The following is a 23,443-nucleotide window of genomic DNA, read 5'->3' on the forward strand; positions in this document are numbered from 1 at the left end:
CGTTGATTCCAGCTGTGTTTTTGTCGTACCTTCCTGTAAGGTGCGTGGATTAGAGACCGAGTCTCTTCCAATGATGTACAGGATGCGCAGCAGCTGCAGGACATCTTCCACCCCGCATGCGTTTTGGCTGCAGCCTGCTTTAGCCTGCGCTACTTCCCTAGCCCAACCCAGGATCTCATTGCTCTGATTGGCTGAGCTCGGACTCAGACCGCCGGAGCGACCCCCGACCCAACCGCTGTGCTCCACGAATTCCTGCAAAACAGGAAAATGTCAGAAATGAGCATTTATTATTTCTAAGTCACATTTATGTTTGTTTTCCTGTTCTCTCCAAGCCTGATGAGAATAACTCACCGTCTTTCCACCGTCCTTCTCTTTCTCGGAGTCCTTCAGCTCCCGGTACATTATCCTGCAGAACACCACATGAGCAGTGAAAACTCAGTGCCTCACGGTAAAATCTGAGTTCAGTTATTCCTAATGAGCTCAGTCTTACGTGTATGTGGGCTCCCAAATGCGGCGCAGCTTGTCCGTCTTCACAGATCCGCTGCAGGAGAGCTGCAGGAGCCGCTGAACGTAGTAGAAGATCGTCAGCTTGAAGTTGGAGAGGGGAAGCTCCACCTCTCGTGTCGTGCCCAGCCCCGCCACCTGAGCACACACACAAACACACAACATCGAGTTTCTCTGGAAGAAAGTATCTAAAGTCGCTTATTTAAAGAGTGACTTTCTTACCTTAAGAGTGAGCGCGAGGTGAGGCGATGGAGCACACTCCACTTCCTCCCGAACCTCCGATCGAGGCGCTCCTAAACCTGCAGAGAGAAATAAACTTTTACTTTTAGGATGAGCTCTCACAGCAGGTGAAGAACTCCATCAAGCGTCAACAACCTGCACCGTCATAAAGACAACATGGGGAGCGTGGCCCAAACGGACGTTATCAGAATCTTTCACCTCGGGTCATCGATGAGCCTGAACAGCTGCTTAATGAGAAACAGCTGGTCTCCAACAGGAAGACGGCTAATGCTAATAATAACTTTGCTTTGCCATCTCTCCACCTGGGCTGAAGCTTCGTTTCGTTAATGTTAATATTTCACAGTAACATAACGTGGACGCTACTTTTTTGAGGGATTGGTGTAGTTTTGGATTTAATTATTATAATTTACATCGTTTAACAGGAAACATTTGTTCAAGTTTTGAATTAAAGGTTCTTCTGTAATGCGATTTCAAATGTTACTTGTTTTTTTAACTTTTCCAAGAGGCTGCGTGGACTTGTTGAAACAAGGACTGTATTTATAAATTATTGTGTTTCCACAGAACCAGATGGACATTTTAGACACATTTGGCATTTTGCGTCTCAACTTTCATCCGGTAGCGTTCAAAGATCGTTATTCACATGTTAAGGACAACTGCCCTTAACTTGTACAGTTTTGGTTTGGGTAGCACAGAAAATTACAAAAAAGACCAGAATTGTCCAGTTTTCTGCATGACCAACATAAATCAATTGATCTGAAATCCAAAAATATTTTTTTCCCAGCCAGCAAACACTCCAGGAAATGTTGCGACTGTGTGGAGAGAAAACTCACAAAAAAAACAAACTTTTACAAACAATTCTTCTTTTTAAAAACACTAAAGTGTTGTATAATTATTTCACCCTGTACAATGGACGGTTCAAATAAATAATTAAAAAGAAATGAATAACGTTAATAAAACCTCTGACAGACATTAAGTTCTACTTAAAAGTTTCACACCAAATTATAACCTCTTTTTTATTTTGTGCAGATTACACAATAAATTCATGTTAATCTGAGAGTGTGGAGTGTTTCATGCCAGCCTGAGGTCAATAAGACTCAGTGCGTACCTGGTGCAGGGATCTCCAGGTCAGTAGTCTGCTGGACGTTCGTTCTTCCTGGTCGGGGGTCAAAGGCAGGGACCAAAGCAGAAAACTGACGCTTCAGGACAAAATCATCGTCCCACGTCCTCCTGCGTCCTCCTTTAGTCTCATACTCTTCCTCCTCCTGTAAGGCAGAACACAATTGTTTAAGGTGAGCCCGTGACTTCAGTCTGAGCGTGTCGGAGCCGACAGACGGCGTTTATCCAAGGCAGAGAACAAAGCCTGCACACGTACCAAAACTTCCTCGTACTCCTGGTCCTCCTGATTGTCATCTTCGTTTTCGTCGTCGTCGTCATCGGGTTCTGGGAGGTCCTCCTCATCATCTAGCTCTGCCAGCAGCGTGTTGGCACGGCAACTGTCCAGGAAGTCTTTAGATCGAGAGAAAAGACATCCATGAGAATCCTGCTTCACATCCAGAGGCAACAAAACTGCTGTTTAACTGAAGCTCCAACATTTCATGAGGAAATTCACATCGTCCACCTTCCATGTTGGTTTTATAGTAAGATCATCTTTTGCCGAGAAGGGATGGTGTTATAACCATTTTAATGCTCTTTAAAGTCAGTTAGTTGTGGCTGACTGCAAAGTGGTGTTATTAATTATAAATGTTTGAGAGGTTAAAAAAATACATCCAGGGGTTTATATAGAAGAAAAAAAACATCTGTCTTCTTGTTTCAGTGGCAGCGGGCGATAATGAGCAAAAATATAATAAACAAACCGAATACACTCAAATTTTAACGCCTCCAAGGTTAACCAGAGTAAACTTTAATTCAGTTTCATCAAAAAAGAAGCTGCAGATCTTGTTTTAACTCAGCTACTGGGCAGAAGCCATGCACCTCCAAAAACATCTTTTAACAAAGAAAACAAAACATTTAAAAAAAGAAGAAGAAAAAAAGAGCAGTAACAAATTAAGCTCTTTTTGATAAACACCCTTAAAATTAATATTTTTATATGTGACAATAAGCTTTTATTCAAGTCCACAAACTTATATTTTAAACAAAAATAAAATTAGCTCCATGCTGTGAGTCAAGCATGAACTAATAGTTGAAGCAGGCTGAAAGAGTGTTTGTGTTTTTATGTCCGTTGTGTGTATCTGTCGTTTTGTGTGTGCGTTTCGGTTTCCGTGCGTGTCCACCAACCATAGAGAGAAAACTCAGCTTCCTGTCCCGTGTCGCTCTCGCTGGACGTGGATGTCAGGCTGGTTGTCAGGGTGTTGCTTAGCAACTGGCCCACTGACAGGCCTGTGGTTGCCGTGGCTACGTTATTGCCGCTGGTTACTATGGAAGTTGACATGGTAACGGTGGAGGTGGTGCCGGTGGTGGTGAGATTAGGAAAGCTCTGAGCGCCCATGAGAGGAGAAGCTGAAAACAACCAAACAAACAAACAAACAGCAGTTAGTCACAGTCAACAAACAGCAGCTCCTGTTTATTAGTCTGAAACTGCTGCTGGGGGTCAGGAGGTCATAGGATCCTCATGTCACACCACACTACGTCGGCAGCACGTCCCCACAACGGTACCGTCACAACTCGCTCAGTCAGGACACACAACAAACGTCACGCCAGCACGAAGCTACGAGAACAGGCTTCACATGTTCAAACTGCAGGGTTTTAATATTTCACAATCACATGGATAAAAACCCTGCTTCTCCATTCCAGACTCAAACTCAGAGATCTGTGGAAACTCCTCTAAAAACGTAAATCTGCTTCCTCCACTGAATCTTTTGAAAACCAGACTGAAAACCTGTTCATATCTTTGGTTTTGAATCCATTTGATCATCCGTCATATTTTGTGTCCTGTTATGACTGCATTCATTTTATTTTTATTTTTTTACTATTTTCAGTCTTACCCAACATTTGCTTTATAAATAAATGGGAATGAAGCAGAGTCACTCTGTTGCTGCAACAACAAAAAACATCTGGAAGTCCTCACCCTCACTTGCACGTTTAACTCAGGTGAGAAACCTAATCAGGACAGAACTAACATGCTGCGATTAGTTACCAGAACAGCAAGTGGGCTCACTGAACATAGAGTAACCACAGTATTAAAATACTACTTCAGCTGTACACTTCATGATTTGAATACATTTGTGTTTTGGTTTATTGCGTCGTGCCCAGATGTAACCACGCTGATGGTTTGAGCCTCGCTGTGGTGTAAACATCAACAGCAGCAGGAGAGGATGCAGGCAGAGGGGCTTTCTGCACAGAATCTGGACCACATGCACCCCGCTTCCACTCACGTTTTACTGGAGAGCATGAATCAGTCGTTGCAGAAACGTGGCATGATGGGAGATGTGGTCAAGGTGAATTCTTCTTATTCTGGAGCACAAAGCCACACCAGTGGACTCAGGCCTCACACCTTAGATGGGATGCCACTACTGCCACCCTGGACTCTGATACACCTCCACCCAAATAAACCACCATAACCTCGTTATGAACGCTTTGAGCATCCTCAAAACCACTGTGGACTGATTATGGGCCATTACACCAAATGGAAAGCCCACTGCCCTTAAAGTGCTCCTAATGACCCTCAATTATTGCTGGTTTGTCATCCAGTAAGGCCAAGGCTTTAGCCCCCATGCTGATGAAAAAGCAGCGACACAGCAGCATGACGGTTTCAGCCGCACACAAAAACACAGCAGGAAGGTCAAAGCAGAAATGATTACCTTAACTAATTCACAGAAATAAGGCCATGACACACTGTGCAGCAGAGCTGTGTGACAGTGGGGGGCTGCTTTTATGACCTAGAAAACTTTACAGCTGTGGAACAAAAGGTTAGGCCTGTCACAATAACAAATTTTGCTGGGCGATTAATTGTCTCAGAAATTATTGCGATAAACGATAATACCGTTTGAAATTTGACAATAATTAGTAATTATTGTCAAATTCAAGAAGAAATGTTTGTTAATTTGTTTTGAGTGTGGTACCCTTCTTCAACCAGCTTCTCAGCTTAGCTGCGTTTAACGATCCAAAAACGTGATTTTGGATCGTTAAAATGGATTTTAGAGAGAAGAGAAAGGGAGAGGTCAGTGAAGAACACCAGTCAAGCTTTTTGTCATCCAGTGTCTTCAGTAGAAAGAGAAACACAAAGAAACGATAAAGCTGATAAATGAAAATGAGGTTGTGAATTTTCATTTATCGTGCGATTAATTGTTTATTGTGACAGGTCTACAAAAGATTATCATATTTTCTCAAGACTTTGATGCTGGTTTAAGGTAGCATCTCACGGGGCTGTTGATTAGTCGGCGATTCAAAGGTGCAAAAAAACAGATTTTCTGTTACAGTCTCACTGTATCTGAAGCATTTGACTGGTCGACCAGCCAGGCGTGGAGCTGGCTAATGTTTGAAATGTCAGTTTGACAGATCATTTGCCGTCTTCGCTGTTCGGATTGAATCTGCTGGAGCAATGAATGTAGGCACATTGGGGCCAGACTTTTTTTTTAAATAATCATCATCTGCATGTTTTAAGAGCTACACCTTTTCTGTTAGAGCTTCAGTGGTTGGGGGAGAAGAAGAGACACCCCAATTTGAGAACAACTGGATTAAGTTCAGAATTTTTTTTTTTTTTTTTAATTAAGTGACCCTGTCAACAGGCTATTGGTTTATCTAGCTGCAATCTGATCGACCCCTAATTTTATTGTTGTACCCATTTTATTTATTTATTTATTCCACATCTGGCGTGGATTTTATCACTGTACACAGCCGAGTCATGTGCATTATTAAAAGACACAATCTGAGGCTGAGAGCTGGAGTTTGTATCTCCTGTGACTACAGCAAACTCTAAAATAAATGGTATGTTTATCACAGCAGGCTTTACTTGTCTCAAAGTTTTGTTTCCTCCAGACTGAACTGTAATAATAATGAATAATCGGAGTTCTATCACTCATATAATTAGTAATCTGGCTCATGAAGTGCTGAGTTAAAGATTAGTGGTGTTACCAATGACGTTACAGCCCAGCAGGATGTTACTACCATATTGTAATGATATTATCAGTGTGTGGTACTCACTAGCAGCGCTCATGACGTTCCTGCCCAGAGTGTTGGTGTTGTTGTCGCTGCTGCTGCGGCTCAGGTTCATGTTGTTTGTGGCGTTGGTGCGGGACATGTGGGGCGCACGGCGGACGAACGACTCCATCAGGCTGGCCTCCCGGGATGAAAGATTGGGCACGCTGGCACTGGAGCTCATGGGGGCACCGGCCGCCAGCAGGGAGCTGACGGACAGCCGTGAGTTCGTCGCCGAGCAGAGAGGCCTCTGGGAGTGCGTATCTTTACTGGACGACTCGGACACTGAGCTGACGTCGGGAGAGCTCACGCTCACCAGTCCCATGGAGATGGCCGTCGCCGGGTCGGTGTCAGCTGTTGTGGGGGAGTGGTGCTCGTCTCCGGTCGCAGTTGTGTCGGCGGTGAGCGTGCTGGAGCTGGACGCTGAACCGGATCCACCTTCTGCTGCAGAAGAGAGCACAACGATTGGCTCTGGCTGGTGTCCGTCACAGCCAATCCCTCCTCCTGTTACTCCTCCCACCCCAATGCCATGGTCCAGAAGCAGCCCCTCAGCCCTCCTGTCTAGCTGCAGACCCCCTACACCAGCCAGCCCCACAGAGGAGCTCAGACTTATATCAGAGGAGGAAGCCACGCTGCAGACAGAGCTGCTGCTTCCTTTCCTGCTGGAGGAGCTGGCCCCGCCTTTATCTGGACAGTTATTTTTCACTAGGCTGCTCCAGGAAGGCTGCTGGAAGGACGAGGAGGTGGAAGTTGTGGTGGTGGTGGTTCCGCCAATGGCCGCTGGTGTCACAGAGGGTCCCACCGTGGATGAGGCGGGACCTGAAACAGTGGATGAGATAGGTTTGGGTGATGGCGCTGTGGTAGCCGACTCAGGGTCGTACCCTGGAGCAAGCTTGAGGTCAAACTTCCCTTCAGCGCCCATACGGTAAGAGTTAGAGCCGCCAGCATCCCACGTTACATCAATCCAGCCTGGATGGACAGAGAGATAGGAGGGAGACGGACGGATGGATGTCAGAGACCCGGAAGAGAGGAAAAACACAGAGCGAGTGGCAGACAGGAGGCAGACAGCAGACAAGCAGCTTACATTCAGAACAGCTCGACTCTGTACCAATTTGGATCTCGATTTAAAAAGCACCTTTAAAATCATGATTACAAGCAAAAAATAAAATAAACATAAAAAATATAATTTTGATTGGTGACAAGTAGGGTCAGAAAATTTTAGGAAACTTCAGAAACTTTCCACAAGAAGTAAAGCTGCAGAATTTTAGAAATAGTTTAGAAGGGAAACTTTTCATGGGAATTTTGAGTCAACAGGAATTAGGGGGTAATTTAAACATACTGAAAAAACAAATTTTGTTTTGTTATGACAAAGTTCATGAAAGTAAGAAACTTGTTGTCTTAATTTGTATATGATGACTTCATTGTTTCACATACAAAACCTTTAGAGATCAAGGAATTTTATACATTTTAGCAACGTTTTGTTGTAATTCTTTTCTAAATACAGGCAGTCCCATCTGTCCCTCCATGTCCCGTCTGTCCCTCCATGTCCCGTCTGTCCCTCCATGTCCTGTCTGTCCCTACTTTTTTGGTTGCGGTACCTCTCGGTTCATGGCACAGCATTGAAATCTGGTTTAGTCTAAATTATGCTTAAATATAAATATATTTTCCCAAGCAATATGAATAAAAATCCCTGTTTAGGGTCAACCTTTAATATTTTAAACTCCAGGTATGTTCTCATTTATTCCCATGAAAAGTTTCAAACTATAAAAATTCTCAAAAAATTGCAGCTTTGGTGACAAGTAGCTCCACCACAGCGAAATTAGACCACTTATAATTTATAAAACATATCTGATGCACAAAGACAGACTGCGTTTTTAAAAACACTGGTTTTCATTTGCAGAATTACAAAAATTCACTTTTTAAAAAAGGAAAAATGTTGGGTGAACTTAAAGAATTTTGACAAGTGTAAAACTTGAATTACGTGCTGTTTGCTTCTTTTATTTACTTGTGCAACATGAAGCTCTTTATGTTTTATATTTCCAGTGACTCGGAGGAAAGTTCAGGACAGTCACGCACACAAAAATAGATAAAACAGTAAAAGCAAGAGTAGAAAAAATGACAAGCGCAAAAAATAAAATAAACCACAGACATGAAAGGAATAAATTTAGAGTGTGACAACATTAACAATGATGGATTAATGTCCTGATGGTGGCGTTTATGGGCAAAGCTCAGGAACAGAAGGTAAAGTTTGAAAAGAGCAGGAACAAAGTGGACAACAGATCCAGAGAAGGAGAAGGGGGAGGTAAATGTTCTAGACTGAAAACAAGCAGCTCTGTTTAAAATTCCTTTTTGTCCTTAAATATTTAGGTTTTTTTTTTTATTCAATTTAGGTCATAAACAGATCTCTCTTGAAATTGAGACTACCTGTATAAATAAAGGTTAAATAAAATCAAAAATTGTACCCCTCACTTTGTTTTAAACCCTAAATTCCAGATTAAAATCTTAAATAAAAGCCACCCCAGCTAACAAAAACAAAACCGATTTAGAAGATTCCACAGCTTGAATGCAGTAAATCATTCTATTGTCCACCTACTCTACACCTTGAATTTAAAGGAGAACCGGAGGAGCAGAACCAAACTAAAAGGTCCACGTTGTAAAAAATATTCAGCTTTTTATGCGAGAGGATTAAAGAAAATCACAAATCTCCTGGTTTTAGCCAATCTGAACTTATTTCTTGTGGAGTAGAAGCAACGTGCACACAGATCGGACTGTAGCCACTTTAATATCCTGCTGAGGCTGATAAAACAGAAAAGGCCTGTTTGATTCTTTATAACTGATTTCATGTTTCAGTCGCCAATTCAAAAATATTACCAGTAAGTCCAAACCAGGAAGTTGAAACCAAAACAAGTACCCCCAGTAAGATGGCTGCCCTTTTGTACTTGACTAAAGCCAGTGTCTTGCTGGGTTGACTGGAGCCTAGTTTGCATTTGCAGAGGAGTCTCCAAAATGTCTCCTCGTGTCTTGCCACTGAATTCTGAATACGCTCAAAAGGTTAGAGCATCAAATGTTCATTCAAAATATTCCCAGAGCCATTAAGTGTTTCAAAGCCATCACAAGTTTGTTTCTGTACATTCTGTATCATTAGAGATGTAGAGCTGTATTTTAACTTCTGCAGAAGCTCTCATGATGGATAAAATCTGAGGCTACAGCCAGAAATGTCCAGGGCTCAATGATAATTATGAAATTAAATCATAAACATGGGGAGGCTGAAGAGGTGGGTACAAAACAAGCCGATTTGGATAAGACGTGGGTAAATGTGTGTAATGAAATACTCTGCACGGCCTTGAATACAGTTTGGCAAGCACGTGAAAATAAGCCGTAATTCTCACAAACTATGGCTCGCTGGTCACAAACACTCAGTTCAGGAAATCTGCATGAAAAAAATTTGCCTGTTTTCTTGGGCAAATTTGAGAATGTGATGAAGTTTCAGTGAGCTTAGCTGTTGTCCTAAGAACTTTGAAGAGCTTCTGAAACCAACCATTAAGCTCAATGTAAACCAGGATGAGGAGGATAAAGCTCTCAGGTCTCAAGGATTATTCTGCAAGCACGACAACCCCAGGACAAAACTGTTGAAGTGAAGGTAGGAAGTGGACGAGCATGAAAATGGTTGGACATACTGCAATAAAGTTTGCCAATACATAGAAAAATAAAATGTACTTAAAAGAGGCAACATTCTTACTTGCATTTAGAGTCTAAACCTTTGAACAGAATCAAAAATGTGTTAAAAGATGAATAAACTTGACTACAGAGTAAACCTACTATGTCACCATGAAGCTACACCACATCTGACATCAACAGGGTCAAAGGTCATGTGTAGGAGGGAATCAGGAGACGGTGGTAAATGCAAACATGTTCAGTGAACAGCTGGGTTAAAATAGATTTTTCCAGATGTGGTTTAAAGATGCGCCAGAGAAAAAAGGTTTAAATATTTGCTGCACACATTTCAGGCCCATGAGGACAGAAACAAGGAGCAGCACTGCTGTTTAAGAAGCTTAAAATAAAAATACAAAAATTACAAATTTACAAACTCAACTGCTGTACTTTAAATGGAATGAACGGAACATTATGTGTTTAGGGTTTCTTCTTTTCTTACCGTTGTGAGCCTCCCCGGTGACCGTGCCCTCTCCTGGTGGATTCCCGTCCTGGTCTCGCCACTTCCAGTCAATCCCTCGCACGACCCGCGCCCCCGGCACGATGTACTTCATGACCTGGGAGCGGAACAGACGGCGCTGACGACGAAGATTCGCCTCTGCCTCTTTCACAGCTTTACCTGAAGGACAGAGAGAGAGACGATCAAGGCCTGCCTCGTCCACTGTCGCTCCAGTCTCTTCTAGTGAAGACGGAGCTGATAATATCGATTCACTGGTTCAATCCTCAGCTTTGGTCAAGAACAAAAATCAATAATCAGATTGTGGACACGAGTAATTGACGAGCTTCCTGCGTAAGGTGGCCGGGCTCAGCCTCGTCCCCGTCTCACGAAGTCGTGGCTGTTGGGAGACGCTGGTAATAAAAACCTCGCAATTACGGGAAATTTGCCCCCCCAAAAAATCCACGACCTTCACTGAACTCAGCATTTTCTTCCAAGTGACCGACGAGCCATGTGGCTGCACTCTGAGCAGTTTTTTTTTTTCTAAACTGCAACTTATTTTTGTGTTCACGGCTCATAAAGCTGTATTCTTAGCTGTGCGAATCAGCAGAATTAATTTGTACGTCATTGTTATGACTGATTTTATTGTTGCTCAGTTGGTCTAGTTTATCCTTATGTGTGAATCTAGATCCATCCTAAAAGGTGAAACCTGAGACCTTCTCCAACAGTGGTATTTTATTAATTTGACAAAGATGGCTTCCTTTACCCCTCTCTTAAACATTTATATTTTCTGTCCAAAAATACAACTTTACTAATCCCTAAAGCATGCCCATAATCCCTGAGATGTAGGGAGATAACTTCCCTTCAGACTGAAGTGTTTTCTCACCTAACTGGTCCTCACAAACAGCAGTGACTGTGCCGTACAGCTCGAGTCCAGACAGAGACAGGTAGTGGGTCTGACCGCTGGCGTTCTTCCCCATCTGTTTAATCCTGATATGTCTCCAGCCCTGCTTCTCATCTTTGGACGGGTCCAGAGGCCACGTGGCAGTCGAGCTGTGAACACAGACCTGTGTTAAAACTCACTAAATATTCATTTATAAACATGGATCTGAATTAAAGATTAGAGACTGTACCCTGGCTCATTGAGACTGCCATCATCTATATGGGTGTAGAGAGTGGACCAGTTCTGACCATCCTTTGACACCTGAAAAACCCAGTTTCTCAATGCAGAGCGACCATAACCCCTGAAGGAGGAGGAAGCAAAAAAAGAATGTGCAAAAAGATTATTTTCATGTTTCAAATAATAACTCTTTCTAATAAAAGGTCAAACGAGGCTCTGGTGTGTGATTTATACCTCGCATGTCTCAGAGTGTACGCCGACGGAATGACCCAGAGTCCGAGGTCGACAGCGAACCACGCGTTCTTGTCATCGTTGGTGTGGCAGTTGAGGGCGGAGCTATCTCGACTCAGGATGTCCTCCAGCCGCCCGTACGGGAGGCTACGCCCCTCTGAAGAGGTCACCACCACCAGGCCATAAGCTGCGGGATTCACCCACTCATAGGCCGTCCTGAGGGGAAGAAAACTCAGATCGAACCTGAACATCTAACAGTTTACATCACGTCTTCACTAAACACTCTTACTGAAGCCAGTATTTCACCTCGCTGCTGAAGTTTGGGGAGTAGCTGGTGACTAAAATTGTGAAAAATAATAATTTCAGTTGCAGTCTGATTGGACTCAAGACTCATTTGCACGTCACACAAATGGTTCGCAAACTCCCAGTGTCAATTCATCAGGAATTTGTAGTTTACAGAAAATGCCTCAAGAATGCCCCATGATGCAACAAATTTACGGTTTTATTTAATTAAATAGCAACAGCCATCCAACTGTGGCATGAATGCTGTGCTTCCTGGGGCACCTAATTATGCAACAACAGGGAAATAGATTAGCTGAGACAGATGGCCGCTCATCCTGAGCCTCGATCAGGTTCTGCTGGACTCTTTCCCTTCTACTGTGACAATCTTCACAACCTAAGCTGATCCGACAACCTACTGGCTTCCTAAAATCTGAACCAGTCACATTGGACCTTTTCTTAGCTCAACATTTACTTATCAGACATCAATAAGCATCAGAGCTCAGAAGTTCAGGGACCTCTTGTAGCAAACTGGCTTAAGACAAGCAATACAGACAGAAAATGCTTAATGACATAACATTTTAAATCTCCACATTGTTTCCTAAAAGTATTCAGCCTAAACAGTCAAATACTAAGTTTCATATCTGGTTGCAGTCTCTGGTCTTACTTGGCGTTGGTTCCAACCCAGTAGATGATGCCGTTCTCATCGAAGTCGTGTTGATGTCTGAATATGAAGCTCTGTCCTTCTCTCAGTTTCCTCACAAAAACGAACGATGAGCGCTCAAAGTCGTACCACTGCTTTGCTACCTGGACGAGGAAGCGGAGGAGAGAAAAGTTTAAGTATATTAGTTGAACAAAAGAGGTTCTTTCCCCCCCAGCTTTTCAGTTTACCATCTTCAGAAGGTACTGCTCCAGAGACTCCACGGTAGCCAGAGGTTCCATCTTCAACATGCGACCTGTCCGGTCGATCAGAGCCGTCTCCCCCGGCGCTCGCTCCAGACGGAATCGCAGCCGCCTCGTCAAAATCTGTAACATCGGCAGTTGTGAGAATACATGAAGGCTTGAGTGAAAATCAAAGATCAGGAGGACAGTGACTCACCTGCAGGTTGTACGAGGATCCTGGGGTGTCGTAAAGATGCAGAGGTAGACGTTCAATCGACTCCAGGACAGCTATCAGTTTCCGGACTAAGGCAACAGCTGGTCGGCTGCACATATAAAAACACACAGAACTCATCACCAGCTGTAATCATTCTGTTTAACCCAGAACAGATAGATTAATAAAAACAAACTGAATGAAAAGATGTTACCCAACATGTCCAAGTTCATTTTAATTACCTTTCATTATCTTCGTTCTCGCTGAAAGCTGCCTTAAAGACATTGATCCTCTCCATTAAAGGCTTACAGTCATGCTTCACATCCAGTTCTGCGCTCTGCAGGATTACAACAACAACAACAAAAATTTAGATCACAATTATAGGCTCTGGAAAGACCGTACCACACTACGCTCATATCATGTTAAAAGATAGTGAGCAACAAACAAAGCAACAGCTTTGATCTACAGTCCAGATTTACCTCAAAGATAATAATAAAAAAAAAAGAGGTTCTCCTATGCACGCTAGTTTGCAGGAAATAATACTGATGCTTCATTATTGTACCAGATCTTTTAAAGAACAAGTATTGTTGGACACCTCAGGGTTCTGAGAGGTGTTCCCTGAAAAAACCTGCCTCAGTGTCTGTGGGGGAGAGGACGGACTCCAGAAACCATCAGACAACCATCAAACTGGTTGACCCACTATGTGAAGATGCTGTTTATAAGACTGAGTTTGTTGCAGCTCCTCGGACTGATGAAGTCTTATAAATGAAAAACGAAACATCTGAACAAAAAGAAACCGTCCAGAGGACCTGACTTCACTTTGATGGTTCTGTCTAAAAGTTTCTGAAGAGATAAAATGTGAATCTCCCGTTTGACATCTGATAGCTGTTAAAACAATGACTAGTTGAGGGTCATTTGTGACGCAGTATAAACAAACTGTGTGGTTCTGGTGCCAGATTATAATCAATTCGTGGACTCCTGGTGTCTACAGTAAAGAGGGCAACTCCCTGTCTTCATCCAAGAGTGTCGAGACAAGGAGATGCAGAAATCTGCAGAGAGAGCTACTAAGATAAAAAGCGGGCAGTAGCTCCAGCTGGCCCCCAGGCCTCTGTCACAAACAGCAGAGCCGTTTCAGAGGACTAGCTGCTCTTAAAGCCACTTTGAATAAAATCAAAGAAGCACTTAGGGGGGTGGGATCGTCTCGCAGCGTGACAAAGTAGGAACCAATGACACGAGTTCCCAGAGATCCTGTACAGCAAAACACAAAGATAAAGCTGCAACTCTGCTCGTATAACTCGGGCCAAACCTCGAGGGTAACGACCTGCTGCTCAAGACAACCACAGATCTGAAACTGTGACATGCAGATGGATATTATCCTTTTGGACAAGGATACACTTTATTTATTTCGACAAACTGACATTCTTAGAGACGTCTTTGGACACGACGCAGGCCCTGCAGCTGGACACATCACCGAGTCGAGCCAACGGGACAGAAACAGTTTGGAATCGCTTATTTTCTGCAGGGAAAGTTACTCTCAACCTCTACAACTACCTACCAGTAGTTTTGAGGTGGTGCTTGTTTTGGTGCCTGGCTCATAAGTAATACCATCTTTTTCTAAAAATTTAAACTGCCTGTCAGGAAAGATAACATTTTCTGTCCAGTCTGAAACTGAAGATGAACTTTTAAAATAGTTTGATAATCATAGATTTTATACCAGACAAGTACCGTATTTTCCGCCGTACCCTTAGCATCGCCCACTAAGTCGCATCAGTCCAAATATGTCTAAATAAATGGAAAAATCCATAAATATGTCACTTTGCCGAAGTGTATATGTCGCATCTGTTATGCGTCACCGCTGACACGTCGCGTTTGTTATATGGGCCGGTGTTGTGCCAAAAAACGATGAGCTGCCAAATGGCGGCTGTGGGAGCGTGCACAGGAGGACTTTAACAAGAATTTAACAAGATTTACACTTAAAAACAATTATTTGTTTGCTCGAAATTATAGTAAAGGTGTGTCTCAGTCTACCCTTTTCTCAATAAATGCACTTTGACAGTCAACTCATCTGTATTTTAAAACCCGATTCGCGGAAGCGGAGGACACGCGCAGAGGGACGAGCCTCTGCATTTCTTCAGAATTTAACAAGATAACCACCTAAAAACAATTATTTGTTGGCGCAAAATTATATTAAAAGGTGTGTCTCAGTCTAACGTTTGCTTAATAAAAGGACTAACTGTCAAACAGCTGTATTTGCTGCCTCGGTGCTCTGGGAGTGCGCAGAGGGAGGAAAAAAGGAAGGAGGAGCGCTGCTTGTTTCTTCGAAATTTAACAAGAAAAAGCACCTCAAACAATTATTTGTATGGTTTAAATTATAGCAAATGTGCGTCTCAGTTGAACTTTTACTTAATAAAATGCACTTTAAATGGTCAAATTAGCTGCATTTCACCGGGGCGGTGGAGCAAAATGAAACTGGTTTGATGGTTGCTCCAAGCAGATTATGGCAAGCCGATTGCGTCATTAATAGCTGGTGAAGATTCTCAGTCATCCAGGACATGGTCAATTCAAAAAAGGTCAAGACAAAAACAATAAAGTATAATAAAGTCCAGTGGTTTTTGTCTTGAACTTTTTGGAATTTGTCATTATAGCCACGCTTACCTATTACGTGATACAACGGCATGCCTTACAGCTACTACTAATCTGTTGCCATCTAGTGGCTGAAAATGGTACTGCTCATTTTTTCCCCAGTCAGAATGAATGAAAACAGTCATCTAAGCCAAAAATTGGTTTATAAATATGGGAAAAAAAATCCATAAATATGTCGCTTCAGCCTACAGGGATGTAAATTATGCAACAAAAAAAAAAAAAAGACTTATAGGCTGAAAAATACAGTATTTATTTTTTGCTGTTGAATTTTGTACTCAAAAATCACACAAACAAAAACAAGATGGATGTTTTGAGTTACATATGTATTTACAGGAACTTATTTTACGCGGTGTAACTTTACTTCAGTTTACGGTCATTTGTTTTTCTCTGCTGAGCTTTTCTAGCATTTATAGTAACTCATTTCAAGTGGCACAGCTTTTCTTTAGGGTAACTTATCGAAGGCATTATTTGAGGGTTTAGATACTCACATTGCTGAGGGCCGTGAACAGAGCCTGGACAAGGCCGCTGCTGCACATTTCATACGGTGAAATCGTGTTTTCATCCTTCAAAACTACAATCATGTTCTCCAGAGCGGTTTTCATCAAGTCCCTCCACGTGTTCTCCACTTCAAGACACTGCCAGGGTCACAAGCACAAATATTTTCTCTTTATTACTGCAGTAATTGTGCCCAGGTCTGTCTCTGTGAATGTTTCCGTACCTGTCGGTTGGTGTGCAGCTCCCAGGCTGACTCCAGCTGCGTGGAGATGTTTCTCAGGGTGACCACCACACCTCTGGGCATGCTCTCCACAGCTTTGAAGTGGTCGTCGTACAGTTCCCTCGCCATGCTCTTCACCTTCTGCTTCGTCTTCTCTAGCTTTGACTTCAGCTTCCTGCCTCGCTTCCCGGTCCAGCCCGTCACGAACTCAGAGCCTGTTCCAAGACAAGTTTGGTTAAAAGGAGATCGTCTCCTTTCCCTGAATTATTTCTGCATCCCGACACCCACCCAGTGAGGTCTCTGCGGTGAACGAGTGTTTGGTTCCTCTGTTCGACTCGAACACAAAGCCGGGCAGGTCCTCCTTCAGGATGGTGGCCTGCTGCCCGTCGGAGTTGTGGATGGCGATCTCTCCCTCTTTTAGACACGTTAGAGACCAGTTGCCGACTGTCAGCTTTGTGGGACTGACGATGGAGAGGATGGGCTGACTGGTTGTTACTGGTTTCACCTGGCTTCTCGCCCGCTGCAGCTTCTCCAAGAACTCGCTGCGAGACTCTGCAGAACCCAAGACGAACCACTCATTAAAACCAGAACCATCAGATTATATTTTAGATGCATCAGAGCTGACCTGCAGGTCCATCTAGAACTGCAGAGGAAACTCTAGTTTAGATTCCTCAGCAGGATCAGACAAAAGGCTGGGTTCTGATTGACCCCGGATTATAAAAACATCCAAATTCTGAATGAATGTTTGAACAGATTTGATGGAAAAGAGAATAAAAACAGCTGAATGAATCCTGCTCAAATGAGCTTGGTGATTTTGGCAGCACTTTTACCCAAGTGAGCATCTTTACTCTGTAACTGTTTAATAAAAACTTCAACATAACTCCAGTTTCAAACACTGATAAATGTGTGGCCATGAAAAGTTCCAAGAGGTCTAAACGAAGGCCTGCAGACCAGAAGTGGTCCTTGCTGCTCCAGAATTTAAAACCAGTCTGTGATAGACTGAGTCAGGGTCATTTTGTTTAAAACCTTAGCATACGTCATGAGGCTTGAATGTACACTTTTATTGATCTATTTTCATTTACTGGCTTGTGTTTTCATGTAATTTCAGAGTAGAACTTCTAAAACTTCAGGTTTGGTGTTTGTGGACCCCCCCCCCGGCTTCAGATCAGTAACTACAACACACCTGAGCTGTCCGAACCGCCCTCCGGGCTCCCGCTGGAGTACATGGTGGCCAACTTCCCGTCGAGGATGAACCTGAACCATCCGTTGGAGCCGTTGGAGAGCTCGAGAGCTGCCGCGTCTGACCAGATGTAGAGACAGTCCCTGCCTCTGATGATGGACCAGTCCTTCCAGTGGTACGGCTTACCCTGATGGACTTCCTTAGCGTCCTCCTGCACGTCGTCCTCCTGCAGAAGAACCAACAAACGATGTTTTGTTAGATGCTTTTTAATCATGTTTTAAAATGCAGACAAAAATTAATTTAGTATTTCTCATAAATGCCAAATATTTGTTACTGAGATTTACTATTTTACAAATTGCCAAACTGAAAAAAAGAAGAACTTTGATGCTTCTGTAAAAACCCAGTGTCCAAGACACTGTATCCACTCCCCCCCCCCGATAACTTACTGATGTATGAGTGATCTGTAAGAGGGCTGAATATGTAAAACGTATAAAGGAATGTGTGTAAATGAGAAACATTAATCGTTTTGCAGAACCTGGGTGGGGTTGAAAAGGTACTGCCGACGTGCAATTACCTTGTCAGGTTTTGCCTCGTCCTCGTTCTCGTCGTCAGACACCGGTCCAGCCAGAGTTGACACCTTGTTGATGACACCCAGTCGAGCCAGCTGGTCGAGGAAAACATCTCCACCTTTATCTACAAGATCCCTGATGATCTGCAGAGCCAGGAGGTGGCCGTCGTCATCATCCTGACGGATAAGGAACAAGAAAGGCCATAAATGTGTCGTCTCGTGCGCTTTTTCTTCAGTCCCGATACTGAAACACTGTGCACAGGAGAGATTTCTTTGTTGCAAAATAAGTACTCCATGGTTGTGGATTTTTATTAATACATTTCATGCGAACAAAGCTGGAATACATCAATAACCACAACTTAGTCTACTTTGCCAGAACCCAATTTAAACCCTGTATACGTCGACACACTTCTCATTGGTTCATTAAAGAGTACCTCTTGGTCAAGGACAGTGGCGGTGATCTCTACCAGGACCGTGGGCAGGTTATGTCCCGTCTCGCTGTCACACACCTCCCTCAGCAGAACTTCACTGCTGTAGTGAACCATCTTTCTGATCAGAGCCAGGCTGGCTTTCCTAAAAAAAATAAAATGAACCCACAATGCATGACCAAGTTATCAGTGCGTTTTCTAGAAATAAATCAAAATCATCGGTGAGAAAAGTAATTTACCTAATAGAAGGCAGCATCGTATGCTGGAAAGTTTGTGCAAAAACAGGGAGAAGTCTCTTCAAGTATAAAGGAGCCATTTCTGGGTCTCCTTTAGGCTCGCTGCCCTCCTCCTCCTCCTTGCTGGCGTCTTTCTTTCTCTTGTCATCGCTCTTGTTCACTGGACACATCCAGTCTCCTGAAACAAACAGGTTAAATTGTTTTGTTTTTTTTACTTTGGAAACCAAACGGAGTCACCCCAACACATTACTAGAATGCCAACAGACCACTCAAGATCCTTGTTTAAAACTTTAATACGCAGGATGGCAGGTCAACCAGGCATGAGTTACTAGTATTGGTTAACTAACTGACCTGGTGACTGCAGTATAGCCACAACTTCACTGTGTCCTCTCTCCCTGGCTTTGTCCAGAGGTGTCTTTCCGTCCTCGTCTCTCAGGTCCGGGTTAGCTCCGTGCCGCAGCAGGGTCTGTCCACACGTACACAAAATGCACACGTTACCAAGGAAACTAAATATGTAGCCAAGTTTTAAAAAATAATGAATAAACATTGCACCAAGTGAGGAACATTTAAGTCAAAATATAACGGGAGGAAATTTTATTTTAATCTAATCAGACGCTCCAGTGCAGCTTACCTTGGCTACCTGTGGACGTCCAAAACAGGCAGCGTAGTGTAGCGAGGACGACCTCTGACCTCTGTTGACATCAGCACCCCGCTCACATAGAAACTCCACCTGGAACAACAAGCACCCGTTGATTCAGACTTAAAAGGAGAAACAGAAATGGATTTGAGTAGCAGGTGTATAAACAACAAATAGTTTGTTTTAGAGAAACACTGGTGCCTAAGTTTCTGTAAAAGGATAAAAAAATGACAAATTTATTGTTGTTTATCATATTGTCAGTGGTTTATTTTCCTACCGAGGCACAAAAACATACAAATTAATAAATCTAGAATATAAACTACTTGATTCAAAAGTTAATTATCCAACTTAAAAGTTGGATAATTTAGGCCAGTTAAAACGTTTTCAATGAATGTGAAAAACTCCCAATGTAATTATGGGTTATGTTATATTATTATTACATAATAATGTAATGTGGGGGAAGAAAATATATATATTTTTTTTTACTTAAACAATTTCTGTATGATTTTTTGTTTTACCATCTCCTGTGTGCCAAAAGCTGAAGCCCAGTTGAGCAGCGTTTGTCCAACATCATCCATGAAGTTCACCTCAAAAGCTGTAGGAAAACAACACAAAGACGGACATTATCTCTCGACAGATATGAGGAGGACATTGTTATTAACCAAATGTTGTTAATAAAGTTAATTAAAGCTTAACATGGTCGGTGAAAAAGCAATATGCTGCATTTACCAGGCTTAACGTCTGATTACACAACTAAAGATTTCAGCCTGATCTTTTAATTGGTGCTTTTAGTGAAACTGAGATCCAGGGGGGTTCACGATCAGAAGGAGGACTCGATGGTTTAATTTTCCCCGCTGACGTTTATATATTTTTTTCCTTTTGAGTTATTAGAACTAAACCACCACAACAGAGATCTTATCTGAACCGAGCCTATTAAATATAAAAAGTAAAGGCGTCTTGGAGAGGAATTAGCAGGAAGAATGTCACTCGTTTTCTGCAGCTCAGCACAAAAAGTCTAAATATTCAAATCAGACTTGCGGCTGGAGGCTCTACAACAGAACTGCAGTGAGAGACAAGTCTGGAATCACTCCTCTGGCTCCATTTTGAGAAAACAAGTCATTGAAGCAGATTTTTAAAAAAATATTTAGCTTAGACTTTAAATTACAGATCTTGGTCATTTAAAATGACAAATCAAACACCTGCTGCTAGCTGCTTGTAAAAAGTGAATTTAAGAAATTTGTTGTACATTTTTGGTAGTTTACTAGTTTAGTTCAGGAGAGTAGACCTAAATTAGCAGAGTGTAGATCATTTTGAGTGTAAAACAGTAAAAAGTAAAACAATCCGATATGTATTTCTGCTCATCTGTTACTGGGTCTTTAAGCAGATAACTAAAAGGAAAGCTGAGTGATGAATTATGAAATTAGCTCAAAGGAAGTTGTTAAAATTAAAAAGTACCAGAATATAAGCTAAAAGATACAGAAGAAAAAGGCTTCAGTTGTAAACGGTTGTAAAACCTACCAGCTAGCGGCTGGCTGCAAAAAACCTAAAAGTTGCTAAATGCTAGTACTAGTAGAAAGCTAGCTAAAAACAACAAACAGGAAAAACAACTGCTAAAATAAATAAATAAAAAGTAAAATCTTAAGAAAAGTTACAAAAACCTAAACTCAAAGGACTCATCTGAACATTTTGGTGAATAAAAATTCAGTGAATGATGAATTCACACAAAAAATTCATACACAAAGTTTTTGCTGCAGTTGTCGTGTTTTGATACTACACCAGAGAGGCTCATGGGTAGCGCAGTTTTATTCCCCTCACCTCCAGTATCGATGGCGTCGATCAGAGCATCGGTGTCCTTGCTGCGGATACAGTCGATCAGCTGTCGGTGTGACCTCTCTCCTGAGCTGTCCAGACGTCGCAGGCCGGGGATTCGACCCGCCGACCCCGCTGTGGACTTTGGCAACGCCTTCCGACCCTCGAACAGGAGCACCAGCAGGAGATCCACCAGCCGCATGGTGTCGAGCACGCAGCGCTCATCTCCCCCCAGTGCAGACTCCATTGAGTCGGGCAGAGCCGAACGCAGCAAGTCCTGAACATGAGAAAGACGTTGGTACAAACCGGACAACAAAAAGAACCGATGATTTTCTGTTTTCGTAGAGTGGACCTACATGTGTGACCAGCGGTGACCCTCGGCACAGAGTGGACAGCAGGCTGACTATGGTCGACACCTGGTTGCTCAGTTTGGAGTCCGCAGCAGAGGGGGTGGCTCCGGTGGAAGGTCGACCCGGCTTACAAGAGGAGGTAGAACCCGATACTGTGCCACCAGCGGCCGCCATGCGGGACAACAGCTCCTCTGTCAGGCCATGTTTAGCTAAAGGGGCGGGGTCTACCCCTCGGCGTGTGAAGCGATCAGCCAAAGAGGCGAAGCAGCGCAAAGCCCCGTCTGACACCTGAACGAAAGGAGGGAGTCAAGTTTAACTAAATTATGAATAAAAAGAAAATACTTTTTTTTTTATTACAGTCACACACAACAGTTACTGTACATCCAAACACTAAACACAATAACTTGTCCTGATGCATGCTCAGTAATCCAGGTAGAAAAATATAACAAAGAGTAAATGTGTCCAGAGGACCTGACTTAGCTTTGTTGAAACATTTTGTCTTTTATCAAAAAGACTTCTTCAGTCTGAGGCAACAAACTCATAAACATCACCTCCTCACTGCGGATCAACCAGTTTGCTGCTGACAGCCAGAACTACCGGTAGCTATTCACATGTTAAAGGACAATCATCCTAACAATTGCTAATTAGTGTCCCGATGGCCGCTTGTTATTCACTGAGGGCTGAGTGATACCGTCAATAACAGCATTGTAAGAGGGGGATGGTTGAACACGGAGACCCCCACACGTTTAATGACGGATGGGTTCTCTTCACAAAGATGGCTTCCTTCACTCTAAGAATCAAGAATGTGCACATCTTCATCCCAGAAAGAGCAACCACTGGCCTACATGTGAAATGCTAGTTCTGTCTGTCAGCAGCAAACCAGTTGATCCACTGTGAGAAGGTGCTATTTATGACTGAGGCCCCGTTTACACAACGTGTTTTTTTGAGTGAAACCGCAGCCTTCCTGCTGAGGTTTGGCTGTTCATTTACACGACAATAGTCCTCGTTCTCTCTGAAACCGATCCATGTCTCAGAATGAAGATTTTCAAGTGAACCCCTCACTGAGGTGCAAAATGTTCCACATGAAGTCACACATGCGCACTACAGGCGGCTGCAGTGTTTCCGTACGAACAGTTTCAATAAATGGCAGAGAGCAGAGTGTTTGTTGTGCAACTCACCCTTTTTCAGTCTCTAAGAGCAAAACTAATAAAATCCAGGGTCCAAAGAGACGTTTGTGTGTTCACCAGTTTAACTGTGATCATGCAGACACTGCATGCCCGATGAATACAGCTGAGCCCAGCATCAGGGTTGCCAGATAAATTTAAAATGTCTTATTTACCCCCCTCCTTTTATATTTGCATGTTCACCGGACATCATACACCTCATATTACAACACACTTACTCAACAAATATGAGTTTAGGTCAAAATACAAATATTAGGTAAAAAATTTAAAGCGACGGTACAATTGTTCGTAATTTTTTATCTGGCAACCCGACTGACACGTAAACTACAGCGTTTTCGTGTAAACCCGTTCTTTTTTTATTTATTACCCCCAATAAACACAGAAAAAAAAAAAACTAGCGTTTCCAGAGGTTGTTCTCGTGTAAACAGGGCCAGAGTTTGTTGCAGCGCCTCAGACTGAAGGTCTTTGGACAAAAGACAAAATGTTTCAACAAGAAGAATCCGTCCATTGGACCCGACTTAACCTTGTTAGACAATAACAACTTGTAGTGAACATCTACCAGTTTTTACAGGTGAAGTTTCAAAACAAAAACTGCAGCAGCTAGATAATGAGTTAAGCAGCTGAAAGCAGTACAACAACAAATTACTGGCTTTTAGGAGACTTCTACACCTGCTGTGACGTTACCTGGTGGTCTTCATGTTTGAGAAGACTGGACAAAGACTCAACGCAGGTCTCCAGAGACGAGTCTTGAGGCTCCATCTTGCTGCAGAGGCGAGAGACGACGGCCATGGCAGAGTGTAGTGTGTCTTTGTGGACCAGGTGGCCGCTATCTCTAATGAAACTCAACACACAGTTCAGACCTCCAGCCTCAAAGACCGCACCAGACTCTCTGGTACAGATCAGCTCCAGCACCTGCACGTAAAAGAATAGGTTAAAACCTAAATTT

General features: G+C 42.9%; 1 protein-coding gene across 3 annotated transcripts in view; it reads right to left on the reverse strand.

Annotated features, from left to right (window-relative positions):
• Nucleotides 1-23,443, reverse strand: part of hectd1 (HECT domain containing 1) — a 38,606-nt gene that overhangs the window by 9,353 nt on the left and 5,810 nt on the right. Inside the window, exons 5-33 of one of the 3 annotated variants that reach the window (XM_037694948.1) lie at nt 23,182-23,409; nt 21,320-21,601; nt 20,970-21,240; nt 19,673-19,749; nt 19,149-19,247; nt 18,869-18,983; nt 18,521-18,695; nt 18,288-18,426; nt 17,860-18,030; nt 17,289-17,511; nt 16,394-16,657; nt 16,109-16,320; nt 15,879-16,025; nt 12,990-13,084; nt 12,754-12,859; nt 12,546-12,680; nt 12,322-12,461; nt 11,379-11,591; nt 11,158-11,268; nt 10,911-11,077; nt 10,031-10,207; nt 5,884-6,318; nt 3,019-3,240; nt 2,117-2,250; nt 1,850-2,006; nt 727-803; nt 491-642; nt 352-406; nt 30-252 (exon numbers count right to left, since the gene is read on the reverse strand). In XM_037694948.1, the coding sequence (XP_037550876.1) occupies nt 30-252; nt 352-406; nt 491-642; nt 727-803; nt 1,850-2,006; nt 2,117-2,250; nt 3,019-3,240; nt 5,884-6,318; nt 10,031-10,207; nt 10,911-11,077; nt 11,158-11,268; nt 11,379-11,591; nt 12,322-12,461; nt 12,546-12,680; nt 12,754-12,859; nt 12,990-13,084; nt 15,879-16,025; nt 16,109-16,320; nt 16,394-16,657; nt 17,289-17,511; nt 17,860-18,030; nt 18,288-18,426; nt 18,521-18,695; nt 18,869-18,983; nt 19,149-19,247; nt 19,673-19,749; nt 20,970-21,240; nt 21,320-21,601; nt 23,182-23,409 (5,002 nt within the window). Of the gene's footprint in view, nt 1-29; nt 253-351; nt 407-490; nt 643-726; nt 804-1,849; nt 2,007-2,116; nt 2,251-3,018; nt 3,241-5,883; nt 6,847-10,030; nt 10,208-10,910; nt 11,078-11,157; nt 11,269-11,378; nt 11,592-12,321; nt 12,462-12,545; nt 12,681-12,753; nt 12,860-12,989; nt 13,085-15,878; nt 16,026-16,108; nt 16,321-16,393; nt 16,658-17,288; nt 17,512-17,859; nt 18,031-18,287; nt 18,427-18,520; nt 18,696-18,868; nt 18,984-19,148; nt 19,248-19,672; nt 19,750-20,969; nt 21,241-21,319; nt 21,602-23,181; nt 23,410-23,443 lie in introns of all 3 variants that reach the window. The other 2 variants (XM_037694947.1, XM_037694946.1) reach the window with 2 other exon arrangements.

This window comes from Nematolebias whitei, chromosome 21, assembly GCF_014905685.2.
Source record: "Nematolebias whitei isolate Nwh7 chromosome 21, NemWhi1, whole genome shotgun sequence".
Lineage (NCBI taxonomy): Eukaryota > Metazoa > Chordata > Actinopteri > Cyprinodontiformes > Rivulidae > Nematolebias > Nematolebias whitei.